Genomic DNA, 26,518 nt, shown 5'->3' with positions numbered 1-26,518 from the left:
TCTGTGTCCTTCCAAAACTGCGGTGGTGAAGTTTATTACTAAAAGGTGAAATAAAGGAGAAAGTATTGGAATTGACAGAAAAAAGATGCCAATTTCAGCTTGTCAAGCCTTGTTGACTGATTTATAAAAGTTCTCTCATATTTAAATAAATGTATTAGTCGTGTTCTGAAATCCTGATTATTATACTTACTTTTGTATTTTACTATTTTGTCATTTTACTATGATAAACTGAGGCTAAGTTTAACTTCAAAGTGAATTTGATAATGAATACTGCACAATTTTACTGGTGCTTCATGAAAACACAGTAAGATGGCTTTTAAAGCAATTCATTACAGATTTTACTATCAGTCCTATAAGTTTAGTATCTCCTTACCTTATTCACAGACTTCCGAGGCCTGTATGCCTTTTCATATTAATTTTCATTTTTGCCAAATAGTATTGATTTAAATTTCGTGTGAATGAGCAAGAATTTGACAAACTTCCGAAATGAAACCTAAATAAGAGTCTGGAACTTGGGTCAACATGAAACAAATCTATATGGCTTTCCTGATCTGAGATATAAACTTCCCAAAATACGACCGAACTCCTAGACTACCTTTGTCTCTCTTCTGTCACTGGAAATCTGTTTCACTTCATACCTTAGTATCGAACATGGTGCCCTCTAAAGCTTCTTTCATAGTGGATGCTCAGTTGATACCGGTTACATGATTGATGACAGCCAGGGCCCTTAAGAGCTCTGTTAATCTTCTCTGTCCTAGATAAAAACGAGTCTTTGTTGATATTCACCCAACAATGTTACATTTTATTTCAAATGAATAAATAATAATGCATTAATAAACATAGTGAAGAATTTTTAGATCTTCAAAAGTATATCTCTTTTAAACCTAAATAGTACCTAGCATAATAAATTCTCAGTAAGAGTGGAACAAAGAAATAAGTTTTTCATCGATAGGTAACAAAGGAGACTTTAGATATCTGGTGGCCATTCTTTATTTTAGTCATAAATTACTTATTCTATGGAAATATTTCTGATTCATAATTCAGAGAAGACGGTAGAATTTGTAATTTCAAGAAATATTGATTTGAAAAATACCATTTATACAGACAACATAAATTTTAATAATTTCCCAATTATTCTATTTTCAAACAAGTAACTCAATCAATTTTTGCAGAACCTTACAGCTGGTGAGTTTGCAGGACCCTGATGAACAATGCTTTTTACTTGATTATTTCTCTGGCTTTTGACCAGTGGCATTTTATGGGATATTCTGAAGAATATTCCCACTCCAGGAAGACAATAAGTATTATGGAAACAGCTGGAAATATCTGTCTCTGATTCATGCAAAATTTAATTTAATTGCTTGGTATTGGTTATCTCATTCTTCTTCCTTTAAAAAATAATTCCACTCTTCACTTTTCTTTACAGTCAGTCATTTGGCAGTAGACACATGTGTTATCTTTCTCTGTCTCCCAAAGAGGTTTAGATTGTATTTAATCTTAGCAATTGATTTAAACTGTAAAACTTGATTATTTTTTGACGCATAAAAGCACTGGCATTTGTTCCCCTAATTTCTTCTCTTTAATAGCATTTACTTATCTTAAATTCTTCTTCTATGCTAGTGTAAGATTTATTAATGTTTCCTAAAAATATTTCTAACAAATTTTAGCATTTGGAAATACTTCATAATTATCAGAACACTAAGGAATATGGAAGATGTTTGTCATTTTTTCTGGACAATAATAATAAAGAGATTTATTTTATAAGCTAGTCTCTTCAAACAATCTCCAATTCCATAAAGATTTATCTATGACACACTTACTACTTAAAAGATGGTTTGATGGTAAAGGTAGTAGTTTTAATTTTTTTAAACAAATAAGCTGGAATTTCTAAGCTAACAACTAAAGATAGGATTAACTTTTTAATGCTAGTTTTTCTGTTGAAGTGGAATCAAACTGGCATAACTTTAACATGCTTAAAGGAGCGTGAGAGTGGTCAGTTTCTCTGGTCCTAAATTCTCAGCTCAAACAAAGGAATTGGCGCCAACTCCTATAATTCTTAGCAGTAACACTGCTGCTTGTTATATTGTGCTTTGTATCAGCTTTGCACATTATCCTGTCCACCCTGGAAAAACAAACAAAAAACAAAACAAACAAACAAAAACAGCTCTGACCCAAATCCTTAGATTTTCTGTGTAGATAGAATGGTGAATTAGATTGTACCCACTTTGTCAGGAGATACTGTAGTCTGTGTGACAGGCATAGAGAACTGAAAAGGGTGATTTTGATGCTGATTCAATTAGCAGACAGAAATAAGCCACTGGTTAGATCATGAGCTAATCAGAATACTTCTGTCCAGAAAAGTATTTCAAGGGAATGGACTGTCTAGAAAAGGCATAAATATTGTCCTGTACACATGACCCTCTCCACTAAAATATGCTTTTCCATCTAGAATTTTGTGCTTGTTCTTTTACTCGACTGTTTCTAGAAATATGCACTTGCAATCCACCTGGCTTATATTTTTCCATGAGCGTAGTAAGTGGGAGTCACATCCCAAAAAAAGAAAGGGACCTGAGTTTTCCTTAATATCTAAGAAGAGTTCATGCTACTTTGGAGGATGGAGAGTGGAATTGGTTCTGGCTGTGTGTAATGGCATTAAACTCCTCCTCTATATATTTTCTAAGGTTTACTCATTACGATTGTTAATTATAATTTTAAAATGTGCTGTTAGCAGAAGGGTATGAGGCTGGCTCTAAGAGAAGGCAGCAGGCCTATGAGCTTGGCGAGGAGGAAGAGGGTCTCTGGGGTTGGGCTGGAGCAGGGCTGGGGTTGGTGGAGGGAAGCGCTTCGGAGGGGTGGCACACACTGCAGTGACAGTCCCTCCCAGGGCTGGTTGAGGCACCTCACTGGTGACGGGTCTGAAAGCACGTGGCTACGTCATGGAAAGCCAGTCTTTTCAATGCAAACTTCAACTCCTCCTCCTCCCTCTAATGCCTGTAACTCACAGCCGAGACTGGGCGAGGAATCCGGAGGGGAGCTTTTCCTCATGCTCTCGGTGGCTGGAGACTGGAAGCAAGAGTGTAGGGAAGGAGGAAGGAGATTTGTGGCGCTTTCTACCTACTACGAGACTGAAAAGGGGAGGGGGCACCTACATTACATCGTCTCTTCGTGATTGAGAACTGCAGGTTCAGTCCGACCCTACGGAGCTCTGGCGATTGCTTATTTAAAAAAGAAAAGAAAGAAAGAAAGAAAAAAAATTGACCGCGGGAGAAAGAAGGCTCAGTTTTTGGCAGCCAGACTCGTCTTGGAGGTGGTATTGGTGTGTGAGTGTGTGCGGTGGTGTTTTATTTTTTCTTCCTTTTTTCTTTCTTTTTATTTTTTCTTTCTTTCTTTCTTTTTTCTTTTTTCTCCCCTTCTCTCCTAGGGGCTACACAATGGCAGTCTTCTCTCGCTAAGATGAATCCGGCTTTGCCTTCTGCAGATCCGCCCATCCTCAGTTCCATTTAGTAAAAGGCTATGATTTTCTCTTTGGGGATCTTTTGTGCATTACTGTTCTCCCTGGTTAGTTCTGGTCTCGGTTGGGATTTCTTTGCTATTTTTTGTTTGGCTTCATGTGAAAACGGATTTTTTTCTCTCCAACCCTTTGGTCATGATCCAGTGGTGATCAAGAGGGGATAAATCATTCACCCTGGCCGAGAAAAAACAATCGCTGAGAAGTCTCAAAGAGATATACCACGTGAGGGGAAAAAACTGGGAGAAGATCCGGAATATTAACGTTTTTCCTATGGTAAAACCGGTGCCCCTCTTCAGGAGAACTGATTTCAAGTTATTATTATGCAACCACAAGGGCCTCTTCTTTCTCAGGGTGTCTAAGCTGCTGGGTTGCTTTTCGCCCAAATCAATGTGGTTTCTTTGGAACATTTTCAGCAAAGGAACGCATATGCTGCAGTGTCTTTGTGGCAAGAGTCTTAAGAAAAACAAGAACCCAACTGGTAAGCAAAGCATGCATCATATTCTGTTTTTCCTGGTAATATCCGTCTGTTGCTCACGGAGCTAGGTCTGCAGTTTTGCTATGCAGGAGGCCGGGGAACATGCAAAGAACCCGGACAGTGTTGCATACAGAGGTGTTGCATGAATAAACAAGTAGCCACCGCCGGATCTGCGTCCTCCCGACCCGAAAACCGTGATCAACAGCTCTTAGCTGTGACACAATCCATCATTAGGAGGGAGGAGGAAACTTTTTTTATCCCCCCCCCCTACTAAGTGGATGTCTGGTGGAATATCGAAGGGCTTATGGCTTATGAATGTGCCAGGAGAAAGAGCCAAGAGCTCGCCTTACTTCTGTTCCTCCAGGGACATAGCTTTAGACTTTCTGATTAGCTTGCACAATATTCACCACCCCATCACCTTTAGCAAAGTAAAAGCGCCCCCTCCTTCACGGCCTGGATCCTCCGTCAGCCCCCGCCTCCCTCCCCCGTCTAGCTCTGGGTGCTATTAACTCATTCCTTAGTCTGCCTCTGACACATCCAGCCTGAGAACACTGAACACCGGAGCAGGGCTTGTGCCGGGGGAACCAGGACCCAGAGGACAAGCCCAGCCCCTCTAGTATATGCCATTTAAGTCCCTTCCCCTTTAAAAAACCGGCGTGGAAATCTTATGTGTGGGTCCCACGCTATGTGTGTGGAGATGAACAGAGGGTCCCTGCCTTATGCGTCCTGGCAATCATGCGCCCCATTACAAAGGGCTCCAACCAGGGAAACTTGCAGTATATTACATAAGAAATGCAAATGCAGGTGATTCGGGGAGCCTGGTCCCAGGGGTTTACTTTCCAGTGTCTATCTAGTCTGAGGCATTTGGGAGCAGCCAAGTGGGCGAGCAACCCTCAGGCAGTCAGGCCGGAGGGCTGCCTGGTGGTGGCAGCTGTGGCAAAGGAGCCTGGGTGCAGCCTTTCCTCAAATCATTCCCGCTATCATCCAGGACTGTGCATTATCCCCGGGCTGGGATACAGTGGGAAAAGACCTGGAGCGGTTTTTGTGTCTGGAGTTATGCTGGAGGGGCGGGGGATCCGCTGTCCTGCAGTGACAGCAGGCGATGGAGGCTGCTGAAGCTAGCACTGCGGTGCACTAGATCATAGCTCTCCGCGGCCTCCCTGACACCTGGAGCTCACAGCCGGCCACAGCATCTAGAACTCCCACGGCTGGGCATCAAGTGGCTGCTGTCTCCCAGCCTCTGAACCCAGCAAATGTAGCATCGCCTGGATGACGCGCTTGGAGGGGGCTGCAGTCCGTGGATGCAGGGAGAACAGAGGAGCGTGGGTGGGCGGGGATGGAGGCAGTGGGTGTGGAGGTCGAGGGCGCTTTGCTGCCACCACTTCTGCAGCAAAAGGCAAGGTGCCTGCGAGTTAAGAGTGTCCAAAAAGGGCAGATGTTCCTGTGCTCAGACCAAGGGAAGTTGTCCCTAGCTGGGACGCTTAGGGACTGTGCAGGCTCTGGGAGGAGGCACCTCTTGGCTTCCAGGAGGACTCCCTACCGCAGTGGAGTTGTTGCCTCTGTCCTACAACCCTAGTCCCTGTGTTCTAAATCCACTCCTTGTCTACCAGCCTCCGTCACTCTTCCCCGTCTTTTTATCCTTCTGTTCTTTAACTACCCAGCGTTTAGGAACTCTGAAATGAAGTTCCCATCCTGAGATTTGTCCAAGGGCGTAATCTTACATTACTGATTCAGCCCTGAGGTGTACCTCTAGCCACTGGCATCTAGCCTGACACCAACGATGCCTGGTTCAAATAATAGCCAGCTACATCTGCAGCAACTGTTCACGGCCTGGACAGAAAATAGTTGTCTGCGGGACTTCCCAAAGTGGGACAGGTCAAAGGCTGTAGTTACATGGGAGGGGCTACTACTTCACACAGTAAAAATAGTAGCCTTTTGAAGCCTTCTTGTGTTCTGTGAAAAGATTTAGTTCTCTTCTGAGAACGGAACACAGTGAAAAGTCTTTCTTTTTTGAGAGTTGGCCATTTGTTTAGGGACCTCGAACTTAGCCCTTCTATAATATTGGTGAGTGGGAAATAACTCAGAGGTGGACAAACAGTAAGCTTGTTTTCAAGGCCTTTATGTTTTTATTGTAAACAATTTCACTGGAAATGCTGACAACCCCTGCTCAGTTCAGTATCTTTTTATTAGACTTCCCCCTTTCCATCCACTTTCATCTCTCTAGAATAATATCCTCTTTCCAAAGTGCTTTGGATGTTGTTAAACAAATGATTATTTATTTTAAGAGCAATTTATTTTGCAGCTTATATATGTACTTGAGTGGTGAAATGGATGGGTTAACCCATGATGTGTCTGACAATATAGACCACTATTCTAATAGCATAGTTGAGGCTCAGATTGCCAGGGATTTGAGTCTAAACTGGAAGTCAGAGCATTTAGTTCCAGAAAAAAAGAAAGAAAGGAAAAGAAAGAAAGAAAAAGAAAGAAAGAAAAGAAATTCGTGTGTTAAACTGTGTAGTTCACCTTCAGAAGGCTGGACTCAAACCCATGCCTGACATTTTCTTTGAATATTGTACTTGGTGAGGTCTATTCTCCTGATATTAACATGAAGCCTATAATCATTTGCAACTTTTTGATCCCAAGGTAGCAGTACAGCTAAGAATTTAATTGGGTAATTAAAATAAAATAAGGACCAAAATCCTCTTAACTGTTAAAAACAAAAAGAACAGATTGGCTACCACCTATTATGTTATCTTAAATCTACAAGGAAGACAATTAACTTGTTTCAAACTAAAAAGCTTGACAGAATGCTGCCAAGCACTAGGGAATTTGTTGCAAAGCATTTCTTAATTTTTCAGAGGCAGATTTTAGGTTGGTTCTTCTTCCCAAAATTTGCAAGTTTTGAAATAATTTGCTGATTGTTTTCAGCTTTGAAATCCTCAACAATTGGGGGGAGTTGGGTTAAAGTTTCCTGAGAATTTCAGAAGCATGGATTTAAAGGTGAAATTTATTCGTCAACTCAGAACTTAATAACCAACTCCATAGTATTACATCGTCCTGTAGTTGCATTATGTGATAATCCAACGAGAAAAGAACATGCAGCATGCATTTGGGCTACATTAAAAAAATCACAACAGCTTAAACTTTTTGGATGTAAAGTAAAACTACTAATTTCATGAGAATACCTAGTATTTTACAGCACAGTGATCATCAGAGAACACATTTGGATGTATGCATGTGCTCAAATGTCCCACTTTCTGTTATTTTCCTAGCACAGCAATAGCTGTGCATTTAGAAGGAATGTTACCTGCTGTAGCTTTTGCTGTGTGAGTCATGCAAGGTGACTGTATTTTAGGCAAATCATTAAGTACGAATAGTAAGTACAAGGTGTCTCCCCCACCCCCGGCCTCCCCGGAGGAGGCTTGTTATGTTTTCTTGAACCAGTATAATAGTTTACAATGACCAATGTATTTATCAGGCTTGTTTAGGAAATAAACTAGGCTACTGTTCTTGAAGCAAAGAGTGATAAGGTAATAAATACGGTTGATGAGTACTAAGGTTGTGTCATTGCTGTCTGTCCAGATTCCTAAAACCAGTAACAGAGTCAGGGACTCTTTCACATGCTGCATCTAATATGCCACACACAAGATCCCCAAGCCTCCTTATTAGTTTTGGAAATTTTGGAAAACTCAGATTTTAAGATACATTACAATGTGTGAAAGTCTTTTTGAGTACAGGTAATTGTGGTGGGAGGATATATAGGAAGCAGATTATTACCTAGACATAGCTTCCCATTCCATAGACTCATTGCCTTTGGTGTTGCCTTTTCTGAACTCAGACTCATCTGCTGAGTAACTTAGCCACAGAACCAGCAGAGGTTGATCGCAGCCATTAGCAAGTTCTGATTCCTACTGTCATTTGTATCCAAGCCCCACTTAAAAAAAAAAAAAAAACAATTGTTTTAGGTGTCCCAAACACCTGGTACGTTAACAGAAATTCGCTACATTTTAAAAAGTTCTTGCATATAGGAGTGTCACATCATTTTGAAGTGAGAAATAGGGAGACAGGAAAGGAAATACTAGTAAGCACCCCCTTTCCCCTTTTTCTCAGTCTGCAGTCTTATCCTGGGGTTCTATAGCGCTGGGACGTCCACAAATTGGCAGTTCTAAACACCAAGTGCACAGAAAATGAAAACATCAAATTCAGATAGCATGGCTAGAACAGGAAACAGGTGGAAGGTTCTTGTAACATTTTAAAACTGAGTTGGGTCTGGACTCCATCCAGAAAGTTTTAGTTATTGAGGTAAAGTGAGTTACACAGAGCAGCACCACTTTATGGACCAAAGGTGGCATTTCCAGCTAGGCTAAGTTCTGAATTGCTAGAAGAGTTGAAATTTTCTTTTCTTTAGGCTGACGTCCAAGCTAACAAGTATCAAGTCAATGTTTAATAAACTCACCTTTAACAATGTAGATGATATTCAAATGATGCATTTCTATATGAATGTACTAAGGCTAACTCTATACTGTGCTTTGCGTTTCCCACAGTGGCAAATTATATCCCTTTATGTTTGAACCCAGCTTTCCACACTTTAGCAAGTGGAAACTTTTGTGTTTTCATACAAATGGTAACAAGGACAAGAACCAATGCTTTTACTCTTTTATACAGGTTTATACTTCATTCATACTGACTCATAAATTTTATGCAAATGCCATGTGTATGTATCAAAATGAAAGCATTTGTTCCAAATAGTTCCTCATGCCTTAGGGGGAAACAGTTAAGACACTTGAACAGTGTGGCAGAAACTTTGCCTCTGTGAAGTTTAAACCAGTCATTGCATTATGCATAGGATCGAAAAGCAAACAAACATACACCATTGAGCCCAACATAGCCATATCCTCGGGTCCGTGTGGGTCAGAGATAGATCAACCTGTTCATCCACCTGCTAGTGCTTAGTCCATACATTCTCCCTTAGATTCATAGTTGCTGCACCATGTAACATACACAGGTGTGAGTTAAATCTGGGCATTGGGGAGTGAGGGATTTTCTAAGGAAGATAGTTCAATTTCACAATTTATTTCCTGACATGCAATTCCAGTTCTTTGGTATTCTATTTTGGAAGGGCTACTGCAGTTTAATTTTTTTTTTTGTGTGTGTGTGTCTATTTTTCCAGTTGCTACAAAATAATGCTTCTACTTTAGTCATATAGGATGATTGGGAAGTCAAAGGGAAGAACTACTAGAATTTTTTCTTTTAAACATGGAAGTCAAAAGGAAGAAGAAGGAGCACATGTTTACAGACAGCCTGTTTTATAGAGATTTCTGACAGTGGTGTTGGACAATGCTACATTTCCTGTTTCCTGACAAAGCTTCTGCTAGTGATGGACAGCACTTTTGAATAAAATGTTACAGTAAGGTGAATAGTGAAAAGTTGATGGCTCTAAAAAGCTCATCCACAGCATTGTGCCACTCTGGGTATCGTAATTGGTTAAGTTCATTTGGTGTTCGTTCCTGAATGCCAAAAACAAAACTAAACACACAATGTAAGTAGGGGAGCACACATGGCAACAGCGTCAGTCTGGCTCTTTGTGCACCTGGTTGGTTTTACAGAAACCTGTGGTCTACTCCTCACACCCATGCATTTTCTAAGAAAACCAAGCCAAGGGTTAATCATACTCATCATGTCAAGCTTGCTCTTAAAATCACGAATGAAGGCTGAAGGCCCCACCTGGTTCCTATGCAGGAGGACTAGTTTCATTTTATCATCTGATCCTTCCTTGTTTCTTTCTTGAGTTAGAAAAGTGATTTGTTTCTTTCTCTAAGACAATATCTGGGATCCTCTTTTATGACCTGACTTCCTTCCTTCCTTCCTCCCTTCCTTCCTTCTTTTCTTTTCTTTCTTTGTTATTGATTTGGCAGCAATCTCTAATGAAGCTTTCTCACTTCTAGCATTTCATTCTTCTGCAGTTTAAAAAGCAGTAGTTTTCCAATCCTTTGGCTCTATATACTTCCCACCATCAAATTACTTTTGCTTTCTTTAGTCAGGAACCACTTTAATAGGGTGGAGGATACTGGGCCACTGTGCCTTTGGAATGAGAGGCTTGGAGTCTGTATCAGGGACAACAAAGTTTGGCCGAATCTATAGCTTTGGGTAGAGGCCCCAGGCCTCTAGATAACTGTTAACATTCTGTGCAAAGCCTAGTCTTAAAACTGTAGCTCTGATCTGCTCACAACATGGAAACCCTTTGGAGATCTAGCTGAAGTTGGCTACCAGAACAGGATATAAGAGGCAGGTTTCCTCCCAGCCTGACCCAGCAGTCTCATCCCTCCTAGGCTTGATCTTGCGAGGTGGGAGGGGAGAATGGGGGTGCAGTTACTTTCATATTCATCCTAGAGGGCTCTGTTAGGCAGGGCAATGCAGTGGAAGCAGCCTGCCAGAGCCACCATCGCAGGGGAATGTTTCTGTTGCCATGGAGATGACCTCTGACCCCGAGAGCGTGAGTGGCTCCTTTGCGGGATGCCTTGGTTGCTATGGGAACTGCAGTGGCCAGGATCCTGGCGCTGGAGCAACTTGGGAGCAAGGGCCAAGGAGCAGCCACCATGCCTTCTTCTAGGACTGGAGCATGGTTGCCCTGTGGACCCCTAGCAGGCAACTATAGTCCCAACCTACAAGTGTCTGCCTCTTCCTGCTGCTCACACAGGCTGCTTTAAAGAGAATGTGCTTCAGAAAGGGGCTGGGCTGCTTGCTCTTTGACAGGGACTAGGACTCCAGAGCCTTTCTTGGAGCCCAGTTCTGACCTCAGTTTCTGGGAGAAGCATGTACATTCTTGAACTTTTCTGTGCTCCAGTCTAGGGTGCAATCCGAAGGATTTTGATTAAAAATTTCAGTGCATATCCACTTAGTATAGTTTTTAGTTCTGAAACCTTTATATTTACTCCACTCCTTGTCTGCTTCCCTGTGTCTTTCCTAGACTATGTTGACTGTATTTAAGCTGCGCTTTAAAATTAGTGATTATCAGAGGTGGGACCACCTTGAAGCTCATGAACTGCTTTCTCCTCTTCCTAGTGACAACTCCTCCTTCAGAATACTAGTGACTGTCGCAAAAGCTGGTTCATAGCTGTAGGCACAAACAGGCACAGTCCTCAGGCCTAGAGGAATAAACTGCAGAGAACTTTTCAAGCATTTCTTAGAGCTGTGTATTTGCTGTTGAGATGGTTTTACAGTTGACCTTTTTGTCTTTAGATTCATTTTCCTAGGGGACTGCTAAGCATTTTTGGAGGATGGGATGTATACATTGGCTTTCCCCCTACCCTCCATCCTCTTGGGGTTATTGATAATAATCACACTAAGTTAAAAAACAAAAATCCAAACCAAAACCAACCAAACCGAACCAAACCAAAAAAGTAAACAAAACCAAAACACAACCCCCCAAACCCCAAACTCAGTCTTAAGTTTAAAAACTTTTCAGGTTCATTTCTAACTCTGAAATTTATGAAGTCTTTCAGGACCACAGGCTTTTTGTCAAGTACACATTATTCCCACCCCCACACACCCACCCCTACCCCCATCCCTCTCTTTATTTTGCCATGTATTCCAGTGTGGTCTATACTCAGCTTTCTTTCCCCTCAGTATGCAGAATACTGGCATTAGAGAGAGGTGCCCACCAGCTCCAGCTCTTTTCTAAACTTAAGAGAATGAAAATCTTCTGTGCCCTAGGTGTTGTTGCAGGAGCAGGGTAATGAGCTGTTGTGTGACAAGCTTTGGAGTAGACATAAAGAATTGGGTTGGTTCAGAGGGTTCAATACTAGCTGGGAGCTTTAGGCAGAGAAGGATAAGCTAATGTTCAACAAAAAGGAAATAGAAGGCTTGCTGGAGAACAATGCTGAACTCTGATGACTAGCTAGGAGTTAGTCACCAGAGAAAGTGGTGGATTGGTAAGGAAAACTCAGCAGCATGTTTTAAACGTTGAGCACATGAGAGTAGTGAAAGACAGATGGAGGGAAGGGACTGGGGAAGGATAGAAGAGATGGCTAGATGGCCATGAAAGTGAATGGAAATCTGCAACTGCTGGGATGAGGAGGTGGGGACATCTCCAGGATGAGACAGAGACCTGGGATAAGGGAGGTACCCAAGGGTTGCACATACCAAGAAATAAGCTGAGGATAGACGTTGTCAGGAGGGAGAGGCAAGCAGAGCACTTAGAAGGTAAAGAAGAACAGATCACGTACAAATGTGACTGAGATGTACTCTTCAGGCAACTCTCCTGCCACAGTGTGGAAAACAAGACTGGAGATAGAGCACAGAGGAATAAACTATTCTTTTATGAGATGCTGTGGTCCCAAGAGGTCTGGAGAGGGAGTAGAGTCAGTTTGAGGGAAACGTTTTAGGAGAGGAAGTTGGAGCCTAGAACTTTCTGCTCGCAGGCTTTAATCCTTTGGTAATTTGCCATTAGTATATTATCTTCACTTTGGAACCCGTAAAAGCTGTCAAAACTGCCCTACTGAAGATCCAAGGAACTAAGTAACAAGTCAAAAACTTTGACAGGATTGTAAATAAAAATTCAAACACTTCTGGAAATAATTCTATAGGATAGAATTTTTTATATTAGATAGACTTTTTTTCCCTGAAAATCTTAGGGATGAAAACATGCTTTATAATGAAGTCAACTGTCTTTTATGGTTTTATGGTTATACAGTTTTTGTTAATAGCAGTCATTTTTTGCACATATTTTCTAATATGAGAAGCCAAGTAGCACAAGTAAAAGCCAGGTTTTGAGATGGATTGTTCCAAGTTAGCAGGAAAGGAGAAGGAAGTAAAAACCTTGTTGGATTTATATACGTGGTGTATTCTTGCTTCCCATATGCAAATGAAAGTGCTTGTAATTAAAATGTCTTTCCCCTTCTGTAACATTTTGTTGTCTGAGCAATTACAGTGGATCACTGAAGTGAGCCTTAACCTTTTCTGTAAAGCTGTCTCTTAAATAGGGTATAACTTAGGAGGATTCACCATCTCTATTCTTTACATTTCCTATATGAAATACAGGACTGAATTGTACTTTAAACATGCAACAATAAGAGGGCCCAAAGACTAAAACAAAAATAACATTCCTTAATTGTGGGGTTACAATGAGGACAGTCTGAACCTTGTCTTCCTTCATTGTGTTCCTGTTGAACAATACATGTTCTAAGTATTAAGCAAAGAAAGACTATGTTTGCTAGGACACCTTACTTAGTTTGTTAATTATACACTCAACAGTCACCATCATTCTGCATTACACTTTTATTCTCAGGTGAATTGAGAGAAGTAACCCAGTATATTCTAAGTGTCCCCTTTTATGATTAGCATGGCTCATATTGCCCCTGTCTAAAGGAAATGCAGAAACATAGTGTGAAGCAGAGACTGAAGGAAAGGCCATCCAGAGACTGCCCCATATACAGACATCAAACCCAGACGCTATTGCAGATGCCAAGAAGTGCATGCTGACAGGAACCTGGTACAGCTGTCCCCTGAGAGGCTCTACCAGAGCCTGAAAATACAGATAGAGATACTCGAAGCCAACCATTGGACTGAGCACGGGGACCCCAGTGGAGGAGTTAAGGAAAGAACTGAAGGAGCTGACGGGGTTTGCAACCCCACAGAAAGAACAATATTAACCAATCAGACCTCCCAGAATTCTCAGGGACTAAACTACCAACCGAAGAGTACACATGGAAGGACCCATGGCTCCAGCTGCATATGTAGCAGAGGATGGCCTTGTCTGGCACCAGTGGGAGGAGAGTGAAGGCTTAATGCCCCAGTGTAGGGGAATGCCAGGGCAGTGAGGTGGGAGGAAGTGGGCAGGTGGGGGAGCACCGCATAGAAGCAGGGGAGGGGGGATGGGTTTGAGAAGGGGAAACCAAGGAAAGAGAACAATATTTGAACTGTAAATAGATAAAATATCCAATAAAATACTTAGGTTTTTAGAGTTTTTCTTAGCTCAAAAATATTTTCTCATTTACAAATTGTAACTGAATGAAGTAATATTCTTTGCACATCACATATAAAATAATAGACATTAAGTGGAAGAGACATTTTAGACGTTAATTAAATAAAAATATAAAAGTATACATTTTAGGGGGTACTATGGGATGTTTTGACAAATATATGCTATAATGTAGGAGATACTGTAAATGAAGTAGATGATAAATGTTAGAATAAATAGGTATAGTAACCAATTTAATGTGGGATATTCTTGTTTATCTTCTATTGCTATAACCATATGAAACCAAGTAATTTACTGAGGAGAAGTTGGCAATTGATGGCTGTTTGGGGGAGGAAATATTATTCACTCTTTAGGGTATGGCCACTGGTAGGCTTCCCATGCTCCAGTAGATGGGCCTCCACCTGTATACATATGGACAGCTTAGTAGGCTATCAGAAAGAGAAAGAAAAAGATACAAAGTTGGGGGAGCATGATGAAGGGAAAATAGAATTTAGAGGCAGGAGATAAGGGCTTAATATTAATTTTTGTTATATACATATGTTAAATTCTCAAAGAATGAAAAAATATAATAGAAATTATAGAGCTCCAGAATAAATAGTTTACAAGTCTTCAGGCTGGTAGGTAAACAGTCTGAGTGTACACCGAAGTGATTTAACTCCAAACCAAATACCCTTAAGTATCTATGCTGTAGCTGCCTCTTTGTAAGCATGGTAGGATATGTATATATGCCTTTGTGTTTTTGTCAGTCATTTTGACATAAAGCTAAAAGTAACTGCTAAAATTCAAACTTTAGAAACCTGAAGAATTTAATGTTATTTTTGATAGTTATTTTAAGTTGATTAAAATGAAATTTATTTATATCTTGATGAAGTTTTACAGTTGTGAGTTATAATCATAACCGACAATCTAATCAGGATTTAGACCATCACTGATCACTCCAGAAAAAATTTTCTTTTCTCTTTCAGAAGTGTTCTGACTTCTCTGTCTTTAATTTAAGTTACAGTCAAAAAACCCATGACTGAATTACAAAACCCTCACATTACATAGTTCGTTTCTTCAGAAGGCAGAACATAGCCTATAATCCAAATGAATTGAGGACTCTTTTCTTTTTTTCTCCTATAAATATTTTATTTATTTGTGTTTAGAAGTTGCAGTTTTAGTGCTGAATACAAGTGATCAAGGCCTGAGAACAGGGATTCTGGTGACCCCAAGTAACTTGTTCACTTGTGGAAAAGATTATATTAACTTTTATAATCACATAAAAGGAGAAAATCATGTTAGTTTATTTAGCAAATACTGGATCAGTGGATGAAATCAAGTTTTGGATGTTACAACATTTTTAGCTTTAGGGCTGGTGGAAACTAGTAGTCTGCTAAACATTTGAAAAGTTTTACAAGTAACAAGGGTGTTAGGTCAGATACAAATGTTGAAAGTAAATGGCTAATAGATGGGCTTAAAAGTAGCCAAAGATGACTTTAGCTCCATCTGTAACAATCTCAGTTGTCATAGTGATCAATGATAGAAGTTCTAGGGATTAATTACTCTGCAGGATCTCCAGCTAAGAGTAGCTTCTTCAGAGAGCAACAGTGTATGCTTTTGAGATTCACCTGTGTTGTTGCTGTTATACTGGTAGGTTTGAAGAGGAAAGCTTTGGTTTTTACTTTGTAAACCGGAATCTTCTAATTGAACAGATTGAAGTTAAGATCCATAAGTTGTTAGGAACCACCAAGAGTCAAAGTGTATGGAATTTTTAATCTTATCACAGGACACAGTGCAAGACAGGAGACTCTTGGGACACATAAAAAGGACGTTATTACTCTGGAATAACAGGCAGGCTGGGATTTATGTCCTCATCATCTCATGGTGTTCTACATGGTCTCCAGTTCCTTAGAGGCAATGTTCAGTGGCTCAGTAGACACCTGTACAAGGTGGATTTGTGTAGCAGCTAGGATATATTTGGAAAACCCCAGGATTTTAAGAGGCTTCTAACAAAAGCCTTATCTTAGGAAGGCACCATGCTTATTATCCTAGCGAAGAAACACTTATGTCCTCACATCATGGGGAAGAGACTGTCCCTAAATTCCAAGATGGTTTGCCTGATATATCCTTGCAAAGATTGTTCGGTACAGAAGCTGTCATGAAGCTTGGAGAGATTGGCTGGGTATCTTGTCTTTAAACTGTTTTCATAAGGGAACTCTTCCATGTCTGTGATTTGCAAGACCTTTATGTCATTCTTTATGCTTTTAAAGCATACATTGAAGCCATATTCCCATTGAAATCATGATGAGCTCTGTAGCAAGTGGCTGGATTCATGTCCTTCACAGTCAAGAAGCTGAAAGCTGGTTATGTATGTTATGACATATCTCTAGGTCTGACAGCTATTTTTACCATTAATTATTTTACTTATTTACATTTCAAATGTTGTCTCCCTTCCTAGTTTCCCCTCTGCCACCCCAACTCCTGTCTCACCCCTCTAGTATCCCCCTTCTCTGGGGCAACAAGCCTCCCCAGGACCTAGCACCTCCCCTCCTACTGATGTCAGATAAGGCGGTCCTCTGCTACATATGAAGTGGGAGCCATGGACCAACTTATGTACACTCGTTGATTGGTGGTTTAGTCCCTGGGAACTCTGGGGTCCAGTTAATTGATATTATAGTTCTTCCTATGGGGTTGCAATCCCCTTCAGCTCCTTTCACTCCTTCCTCTAACTCTTCCATTGGGGTCCCCAGGCTCTGACTGATGGTTGGCTGTGAGTAACTGCATCTGTCTTAGGTGCTGGCAGAACCGCAGAGGACAGCTATACAAGGCTCCAGTTTGCAAGTATTTCTTGGCATCAGCAATAGTGTTAGGGTTTGGTGTCTGCAGATGGGATGGATCCCAAGGCGGGGTGTTCTCTGGATGGCATTTTCCTTCAATCTCTGCTCCAGTTTTTGTCCCTGTCCTTTAGACAGGAACAATTCTGGGATAAAGATTTTGAGAAGGTGGATGGCCCAATCCTTCAACTGGGGCCATGCTTATCTACTGAAGGTGGTCTCTTCAGGTTCTATCTCCCTGCTTTTGGATATTTTGGCTAATGTTCTCCCCACTGGGTCCTGGGAGTTTCTCAAATCTCTGGCATCTGGGACTTTCTAGTGGTTTCCCCTGTCCCCACCCCTACTACTTATTTCTATTCTCCTGGCCCTTTGTACTGCTCTCCCGTCTCTTCTCATACCTGATCCTGCCCCTGCTTTTTCCCTCTTTCTCCCCTATCCCACCCAGATTCATTTCTCCTTCTGCCCCCTTGATTATTTTGTTCCCCCTTCTAAGTAAGATTGAAGCATTTGGCCTTCCTTCTTGTTAAGCTTCATGTGGTCTGTGAGTTGTATTGTAGATTTTCTGAGCTTTTGGGCTAATACTCTCTTATCCGTGAGTGCATACCATAAATATCCTTTTGTGTCTGGGTTACCTCACTCAGGATGGTATTTTCTAGTTCTATCCATTTGCCTACAAAATTCATGAAGTCATAATTTTTAATAGCTGAGTAGTATTTCACTGTGTAAATGAATCACATTTTCTCTATCCATTCTTTGGCTGAGAGACATTTGAGTTATTTCCAGCTTCTGATTATTATAAATGAGGCTGCTATGAACACTGTGGAGCATGTATTTTTGCTATATATTGAAGCATCTTTTGGGTATATGCCCAGGAATGAAATAGTTGGATGTTCAGGTAACACTATGTCCAATTTTCTGAGGACCCACCAGACCGCTTTCGAATGGTTGTACCAGCTTGCAATCCCACCAGCAGTGGAGGAGTGTTCCTCTTTCTCCACATCTTCGCCAGCATCTGCTGTCTGACAGCTTTCTAAATAAAGGGAGATGGAACTTTGATTCTTCACAATGTGGAATGCGCTACTATGTACTTACCCCTCTGGTAGTCACCTGCTTCTTGGCAAGATGTTTTCTACTGAAACACTTAACAGGGAAGAAGTAAAAATTTGAACAGGTTATTTGAACACAACCACCCTTTCACCAACTTGTAGTACACTGTTTTAGTGCTTTTCTTATTAATGTGACAAAATATCTGAAAAGAAGCAACTTAATGGAGAAAATGTTCATTGTGGCTCATCATTTGAGGGGCATCATAGTGGGGAAAGTGAGGATGTGCAACATAATGTATCTGCAGCAGAGGGGAATGAATGCTAATGGTGCTTATTCTCTTATGGCTACTTAATCTGAGACGCTACCCTATGGGATGGTGTTTCCCTCTTTCACAGTGGATCTTCCCCCTCAGTTAAACCCCCTGAAAAACTTTTCTGGACACAGAGATGTATATAGTAGGTGATTCTTAAGTCCATCAATCTGACATTATTAATCATCACAGGCATCCTTTTCTCTGTAGTGATTTAAGGTGCTCTTGTGGCTCCAATAGTGCTGGCTATTGTTAGTGGAGGCGTACATTAAGAAACAGTTTACCACAGGCACACTTTTGGGAATCAGTATTTGTTTGAAACACTTTCTGTTACAAATTTGAATTGTGTATTAGGGGGATCAGTATCTTTGTTTTATTGTTTGAAATGGTACAAAATTTATAACATGATATTTTAAGAATTATAACTTGTATTAAAAAGCAAATCTTATGAGTATCTAAAAATGAGGCTTTAAATTAGAAGTTGTAATCTCTTTAATTTGAAGCTAGAATCTGAGTTTCCAAGACTGGTATGCACATGACTACACACACACACACACACACACACACACACACACACACACACACAAACACACACACACACACACACACACACACACGTGTGTGTGAGAATACGTTCCTTTTAGGTGGTGATGGTGGTAGAACAATGTGTTGGGAGCCAATGAAACTTAAATCCAAATTCTCTGTTGGGTGGGTGAGTGAGTAGTGATTGAATCAAACTTTCATTTTACTTTTTGTTTTAAATGAGAGAGAGAGGAATAGACAACTAACTTCATAACGCCACACAACTAGGTGCTGAGACATTAAGAAAAGTGCCCGATTGTTTTACCTAAGTATAACTGAATAGAAAATATAATGTGCATTTTGTGCAGGTAAAGAGGCCACATCAGATCATGTACTAATCTGTGTCATCTGTGTCACCTCGCCCATTCCCTCAGGTGCCCACTGACTCGTGAGAGCCCAAGTAAGGATACTTAAGGTCGTTCAGTTAACTCTGAGACTTACAGCTTTTCTTTTTCATGCTTCATAGTCAAAACAGACAGAGGCAGTGTCTATCTCTGTGCACCTTGTTATCAGCTTTTGCTTAACTATAGTTTTCATTATAATGCTAATATTTCAATGTAAGACGAATCTTTGTACTTCTCTTATATTTTTAACACAGTCAAATGGTTTAAATGCAATTGTGCTTTTTGTTATGGATGATTTTTAATCAGTTTATACCTTAAAATTATGAAATATTATGGAAAAATAGAATTTGCTGCTGATAATGTAATAATGTAATTAATAATGTAACAAGTACAGTTCAAAAAGAAGTGATTTTCAGGTAACAATACAGCATGTTTATTTCTTGTTATATTATATTATGGCAAAACCGGCCATAAATATATAATGAGCAGTGACATGCTAACATAACCCCTCACAGATTAAATTGTGGTTTGAACTTTTCTAAGATTTAGAGAAACACTAGGGAATTAAATGAACTTATAAATATGACTGTGCAGTAGATATTGCACTTGGTCACTTGTGTTCTCATCTTGTCTGCTGGCCATCACAATCTTTTACCCAACAGAACCACTGATATGGGGTCTGTAGTAACAGTAATTTAAAAGAAAAAAAAAGTAAATCTTGGATATAGATTGGTGCAACTGTTGATATTTTCAGTTCTAAAACTTATGATTATGAAAAACTGTAATAGTTGTACTAGATAGTTTTGTGGCTCTCAGCTATTCCTGAGTTTTGTTTTGTTTTAAAGGCAGGGATTTACTATGTAACTCAAGCTGGTCTTGAACTAGCAATCCTCTTGTCTTAACCTCCTGGATGCATACATTATGGATGTGTGCTACCATACCTGGTAATTCTTTGTTCTTTTAGGTGTTCTACCTGCAGTTTGATAGAGGATTCACTGTGCAAAATGTCCCAAGTCTCTAAACTTACTTTTGCTAAAGCTCTTGTGTTGAGACAGCATCTTTTTATGTAGCAGTGAAGGGATAAACTGATCTCCTTCTTTGTTCTTCCCCACTCCCCTTCACCTCATTAACAGTAATGTCACGAGACCCTATTCTTTGAATTAAATTAGAGGTGGATTTGGACTAAATCAAGAGCTCATGGCTACTCTTGAAATCTGAGAATAAATTCATGTGTCAACTTTCTCCCACTGTAACAAATATTTGAGATAATCAATGACAGTCAACTTATTAAGAGAAAAGGTTTATTCTGGTTCACTGTTTGGAGCTTTCAGGCCATGGCTGATCAGACTTGTTTCTCTTTTGTGAGGCATCTGACTGAGGCAGAAGAAGGTGAACCAGAGATACTCACTTCAGTGTTAGGACAAGTACAAGAAAAGAGGAAGGAGTTGGAATCACATTATCTTTTCTTTTAATGTCCCAGTGACACAAAGACTGCCTGTTAGGGACCCCCTCTTAAAGATTCTACCTCTTTCCGATTGTACCTTCCTGAGGATTAAACCTTTATTACTTAAACCTTTGGAAAACACTAAGTTCCAAACTATAGCAGCTGGGCCCATTTCTAAAGGAAAATGAGGCAATAAATAGTTAAATACAGGTTATGACCAGAAAATGATTTATATTTCACAAAGCTGACTGACAACATCTGTGGGGGCTGTCACTCATGATGCTGACAGTAGAACCAGGGCCTCACATGATGGACTCTACCACTGACCTACGTCTGTAGCGTTTTTTTGTTGTTTAAATTTGTTTGCCTAGAACAACACCATCTGAGGATTCTGTTTCCTCTATATCTTTGATGACATTTGTTACTGTCTTTTTGATTCTAGTAATTTTAGTGAGTGTGAATTTGTATGTCTCTGTGGTGTTTCTTCGTATTTTCTTTTTTTTTTCTTCGTATTTTCTTAATCACTGTTCTTATTGGCCTTTTGTGTATCTTCTTTGGAAAAATATCCAGTTATATGTTTTGACATTTTTAATAGAGTTATTTATTCTTTTAGTTTTTAATTGTAGGATGCCATTATAGATCACAGACACAGATTTCTTATAAGGCTTATGATTTATTTATTTATTTTTCCTTTCTGCTTATTTTATTTCCACATTCTTGGTGGTGTCCTTTAAAGCATCTTGATTCAGTGAGGTATAATTTATCATTTTTTTTTAAAATCACTCACATATATGCTATTAACATATGCTATTTATAGCTAAGAAACCATTTCCTAACTCCAATTTAACAAAGATTTAGCTCTAAGTTTGCTTTGGAGATGTGTTAACTTTACATTTAAGTCTAGAATCTGTTGTGAGTAAGTTTTTGCACATAGGATGAACTATGAATACATTTCTTTTACACATTAGCATTCACTTGTTTAAGGAATGTTTGAAAAAATATTTCACTATAGTATTTGGAAATCTTATTCTGAGTTGATATAAACCAAAGAATTTTTCTTTATTTCTAAAACCACTTTTAACTAATTTTTATCAAAAAATGATCTAACAGTATGTCTCAGTATTTCAAATAAATTATAATATGTCTAATGGACCTACAGTAGAGATACTGTGGAAATTTTTATGGAAGTGCATGTCTACTTTTATTGTATCCTATTTCACAGGAGCATTTAACACCAGCAGCCACATGCAGTGTGCAAGTATTTTCAAGAAGTCAAGTAACACACGCTTAAGTCCATTCAGGGTTCTAAAAGAACATATCTTAGACTAGGTGTTTATGAGCAACAGAAATTCATTTCTAGAGTTCTACAAGTGGAAAAATCCAAGGTTGAAAATGTCAAAGTTGCATTGTCTCATGAAGGCTTTATCTAGAATTTATAGATGAAACCTTGTTAGCTGAATCATAACATGATATAAAGAAAGATCAAGCATCATTCTGTTTCTTTTATAAAGGTAGAGATCTCTGTCTTGGAGGCACAAGACCTGATTGCTATCTGATCATCTCCTAAAAGTTCTACCTCTTCCTACTACTGAACTGGGAATTAGAATTCTGAGATAACACAAACACTGTCACAAATGCTTAGGCTATTTGTAGCAAGTTACTAGGAATAAACACTTTTTATAGCCAAATCTGTGATTCAAAATTGCTCTGGTTGTTCTTGCTCATATTTGTTTTCAAGGGATGGGCATTTCATTTGTTCACTGATAATAGTATATTATGTTTACATTTAATTTTTCTAGCTTTAAAGACTGAGCCATGAAGGTCAAGATTCAATGAGCTATAAATCACACTTTCTGTACTTGAATTTATCTTAATTCACTTAATAATTATCTCATGTAAGACATGTATATTCCTTGATATGAAATGTTATTTAAGTTGTATCTTCTGCTAGATTACTGTGCTTTGTGAATAGAAAAAAAATCCACTGCTATGCAGGAGATCAAGGCCGTGTCATTACTAGGAAGACCCTCCTGAATGCAGCTGATAGTCTCAAGCACCATCAGTTGATGATTGTGCAGACGTATCATGTTATTATATGTTGATTTCTCTTGTATTATGTATAAAAATACTTGGTTGCCTTTAGCTATGCTGTGGGGAATCCAGAGAAGGGACATTTACTGTTATTTGAGCCATAGTACTTAATTCATAGCCTCAACATCTTTGAAATATACAAATGGGATGGGAGATAAAGCTGGGAGAGGTCTCACTAACCTTAGTTTGATTTTCTTAAGGAGTTTGACAAATGAGCTCTCCAAGGCAGATTTCTTGTTTTATGATGTTAATTTTTTTCAATTACATCACTAGAGATGAGTATCATGGTGTTAGATGACTTTCACTCTACTGTTTTGATTTATTCACTCACTTGACCCCTGAGTTTGTTTTTTCTTTGTGAGAAGATCTCGTTTGGAAGGCACTTTATAATCTAGCCTCAAATTCAGATTTTTCCTGTCTTAGCTTTCTGATTGACAAGATTAAAAGTATAAACTTGACATCGCAATTTACTTCTTAAACAAGGAACACACCTCCCAAATTTTAGAATGGTATAGATTAGATGAGTATGTCCACATGTTGTTGGTGTCTTTGTGTTAATCTACGTGTGCATTTAGCATCAAGAAACATGGAGTACATAATTTGAACATTGAATTTGTGTGTGCATGTGTGTGTTTAAGAGAGAGAGGAAGAGAATCCACTAAGAGTATTGGTAGATTAGAGAACAAGCAAGGGGTACCTCTTCTTTCTAATTCTATTTTTCCTGTATCAAGTTTCCTAACATTGAGTAGGTTTGCTTAATTAATATGGTATATTTGATTTTCTTGAAAGTAACTGTAAATTACTTTACATATGTACAACATAAACTTAGGAGCAGAGCTGAAAGTCCAAATAAATACTTTAATGATGTTTTTTGATGATGCTGATAAAATACTGAAGAATAAGACACTTAAAAAAATCTGAAGTTTGACTTTGCATTAACAGAGAATGTGCTGTAGAGTAGATAAAAGATTCAGCACTTTTTCCCCATGCTATAGATAAGTCTTTTGAAGCAACTTCTACCTCTATGCTGTATTTTTCTTTGTCTTGTACTTGCCAAAATGTCCCTAGCATTATGGGTTAGATTTGCCAGACTTTCTTTTTGAGCCACTAATGTCTTCTTTAGATAATTTTTTTGGATGGTATGCATTTCAAAAATCAAGTTTTATTCCTTTTACTTTCACTGATAAAACAGTCTTTGGAGTTAAAGTTTAAAATTCTATTTGTGATTTGTCTGTGCCTCAGGGTCCTTTTTGTTTGTTTTACTTTTGACAGGGGGAGAGAGAGAGAGAGAGAGAGAGAGAGAGAGAGAGAGAGAGAGAGAGAGAGCTACTTTACCAATTTGCAGTGATCAGCAGGGAATACATATACATAGAGTAACTAATATAACACCTAGCATGTAGATCTTTATTTACTAACACTTTTCTCCCTATTTTCTTGTCAATAATAATAGATTTTTCTTGTATTTTATGGTAAGAATGAAGCTTATGCTAAAATTAGCATTAAATTGATATTTTAAAGCCTTTTACCCGCAATTAGTGCTATAGTAAGTAATGACTATAGAAAATAAATTTATTTCTAATGACTTGCTTTTTATTCTGGGGGTTGGATCAAAAGCTTTGTGTATGTTAGAAATACACCAACAGTCCAGTAAATTTACTTTTAAATAAAAATTTAAAGAATAGTTTTAAGCTCACAGCAAAACTGAGGACAAAGATTTTTCATATTCTCTGTGCCAGCACATGTGTTGACATCCTCCATCAGAGTGATTCAACATTGCAAGTGAAGAAAGTGTATTGAAGAATCATCATACAGAGTCCAGCGCTCACATTTGAGTTTATTCATGGCATTATGTACTCTGTGGGTTTGGACAACCACATAAAGTCTTCACCATTGTAATATATGTAGAGTTTTCTTCACTGCCTTAAAAATTCTTACACTTACAAAAATGTCTAAACAAAGGTTAAAGGTAGACAGATTAGAGGCTTAAGAAAGTTCATGCTCTTTCACTGAATCTCATTTTCTACTTTTTAGGCTTAACTGGTTTTTCACCTGTAAAGACTTACTGCATCTGTGTTTTGTTGGTCCCAGTGGACTTGCTGTAAGCAGACAATTTTTCTAATATTGTTTCTGACCTTTTAAAGAAATTGTCAAATGTATGTGCTAGAATATTCATACATATGCTCTTTTCATATATATTTTCAAGACATATATTTGTCATGCATGCATGCCAAAATGACAAAATTTGAGGCTTTCAATAGGTATCTACACATTTGTATCTTTCCTGTACTGTTATCTTCATCATCCATATTCCATAAATACTCTGGCCTAACAGAAATAACCTCAGGTACTGAGGTAAACTACATGGATAATTCCTTTTTTTCTGATGACTTTTTTCTAGTTACAGATTAACGAAGCACATTTAAAGTAATCTTTTTTATCATTATTTTGCCATATGAGAGATTCTTATTTTCTTTCATCATTGGATCAGAAAGAATCTCATTTATGGCTTTGAGCTCTTTTGTTTTTTTAAATTTCCCTCAATGGCTCCTGTTTCTGCCTAACTCTTGCTACTAGTAATGTTGCTCATACCATCAGATTCTTTTTCAATTATTTATCCAATTTTTAGTCATTCTCTTTATTCTTACCTATTTTGGGCTCTGCTATTTATTTCTTTTCCATTGTTGTCATTGTTGTTGTTGTTGTTGTTGTTGTTGTTGTTGGCCGTGTTGGTGGTGGTGGTGGTGGTGGTGGTGGTGGTGGTGGAGGATGTAGTGGGAATCCGGATAAGCTATATAGATATATGAAGTCTAGCTTGAATTGCCTGTTTCACAGCTTGTGCGGAAAGACTCTTATGGCATACATGAACATTCCATCATGATAGGAAATAGGTTGGTCTTTGTGAATGTAATTCTCATTTTAGTTTCTGGCTACAGGGATTGTTATTCACAGCTGGTATCCCTGGGCTTATGATGGGTGCTAATTGCTTAGAGATGACAATAGATAGATACTACTACTACTATTGCTGCTGCTGCTACTACTACTACTACTACTACTACTACTACTACTACTAACTATATGTATAGCAATATGCATCAATTTTTAGAAATATCATTGGGAGGCATTCTATTAATTAGCCATTGTTAGCTAATATTATTTAAAGCTATGCAGATAATTCAGTCGGTATAGTAATGCCTTTGTGAATGTAAGGACCTGAATTTCATTCCCATAGACCACATTTTAAAAGGACAGGTATGGTGTGTATACTTGTAATCACAAAGTAAGGCAGTGAGGACAGGAGAATCCTGAGAGTCTCTGCCAGCTAACCTAGTCTACTTGGTGATTACAGTCTATCTTCAAAACAAGATGGATGGTATAGGAGGAATGATTCTGGTGATTGACCTCTACATATGCATGCACACAATGCATGCACACACACGTGTGTGTAACTTTCATCCCAAGAAAAATATGATTTATATGGTACATGTCATGATCGTCTGATTCAAAACGTTAGTCAATGTATTAAATAGTTGACTTAGGAACTAATCTTATACAAGTTTTTGGAGTCAATTGGTATAGTCTGGACTGGATTGGATTCATTTTCTCTGCTAGTGAAAGAATTAAAAGGCAGGAAAATATGAAGGGCAACAGGCAGCAACAAGGGAAATCTCTAGCACTGCAGACAGAATGATCAATTAAGAAAGGCATTTATTGGGGTTGAGGGAATACACACAAGCATCAAACACGCAGAGACCCTCTGTGAAACAGAGAGGTAACTCAGGAATCAAAAAAAAAATTCAGCCTCTTATCCAGAGCTAGGGTTTCTAAGGTCTCTGAAGAGTTTTTCTCTCCAAATTTAGGGCAGGTCAGTTTGAAGACAGCTAAGATGACTGATTTGCCCAGAACTGCTGCTGTGTGATGAGTC

General features: G+C 39.0%; 1 protein-coding gene across 1 annotated transcript in view; it reads left to right on the top strand.

Annotated features, from left to right (window-relative positions):
• Window positions 1-2,978: 2,978 nt before the first annotated feature.
• Window positions 2,979-26,518, top strand: part of Fgf14 (fibroblast growth factor 14) — a 630,557-nt gene continuing 607,017 nt past the window's right edge. Inside the window, 1 exon segment of the mRNA NM_001411965.1 lies at window positions 2,979-3,989. Within this exon segment, the coding sequence (NP_001398894.1) occupies window positions 3,782-3,989 (208 nt within the window). The 5' untranslated portion in view covers window positions 2,979-3,781.

Source organism: Rattus norvegicus, chromosome 15, assembly GCF_021556685.1.
Source record: "Rattus norvegicus strain SHRSP/BbbUtx chromosome 15, alternate assembly SHRSP_T2T, whole genome shotgun sequence".
Lineage (NCBI taxonomy): Eukaryota > Metazoa > Chordata > Mammalia > Rodentia > Muridae > Rattus > Rattus norvegicus.
The sequence above is the reverse complement of the archived record's forward strand: the minus strand, read 5'-3'. Positions and strand labels throughout refer to the sequence as shown.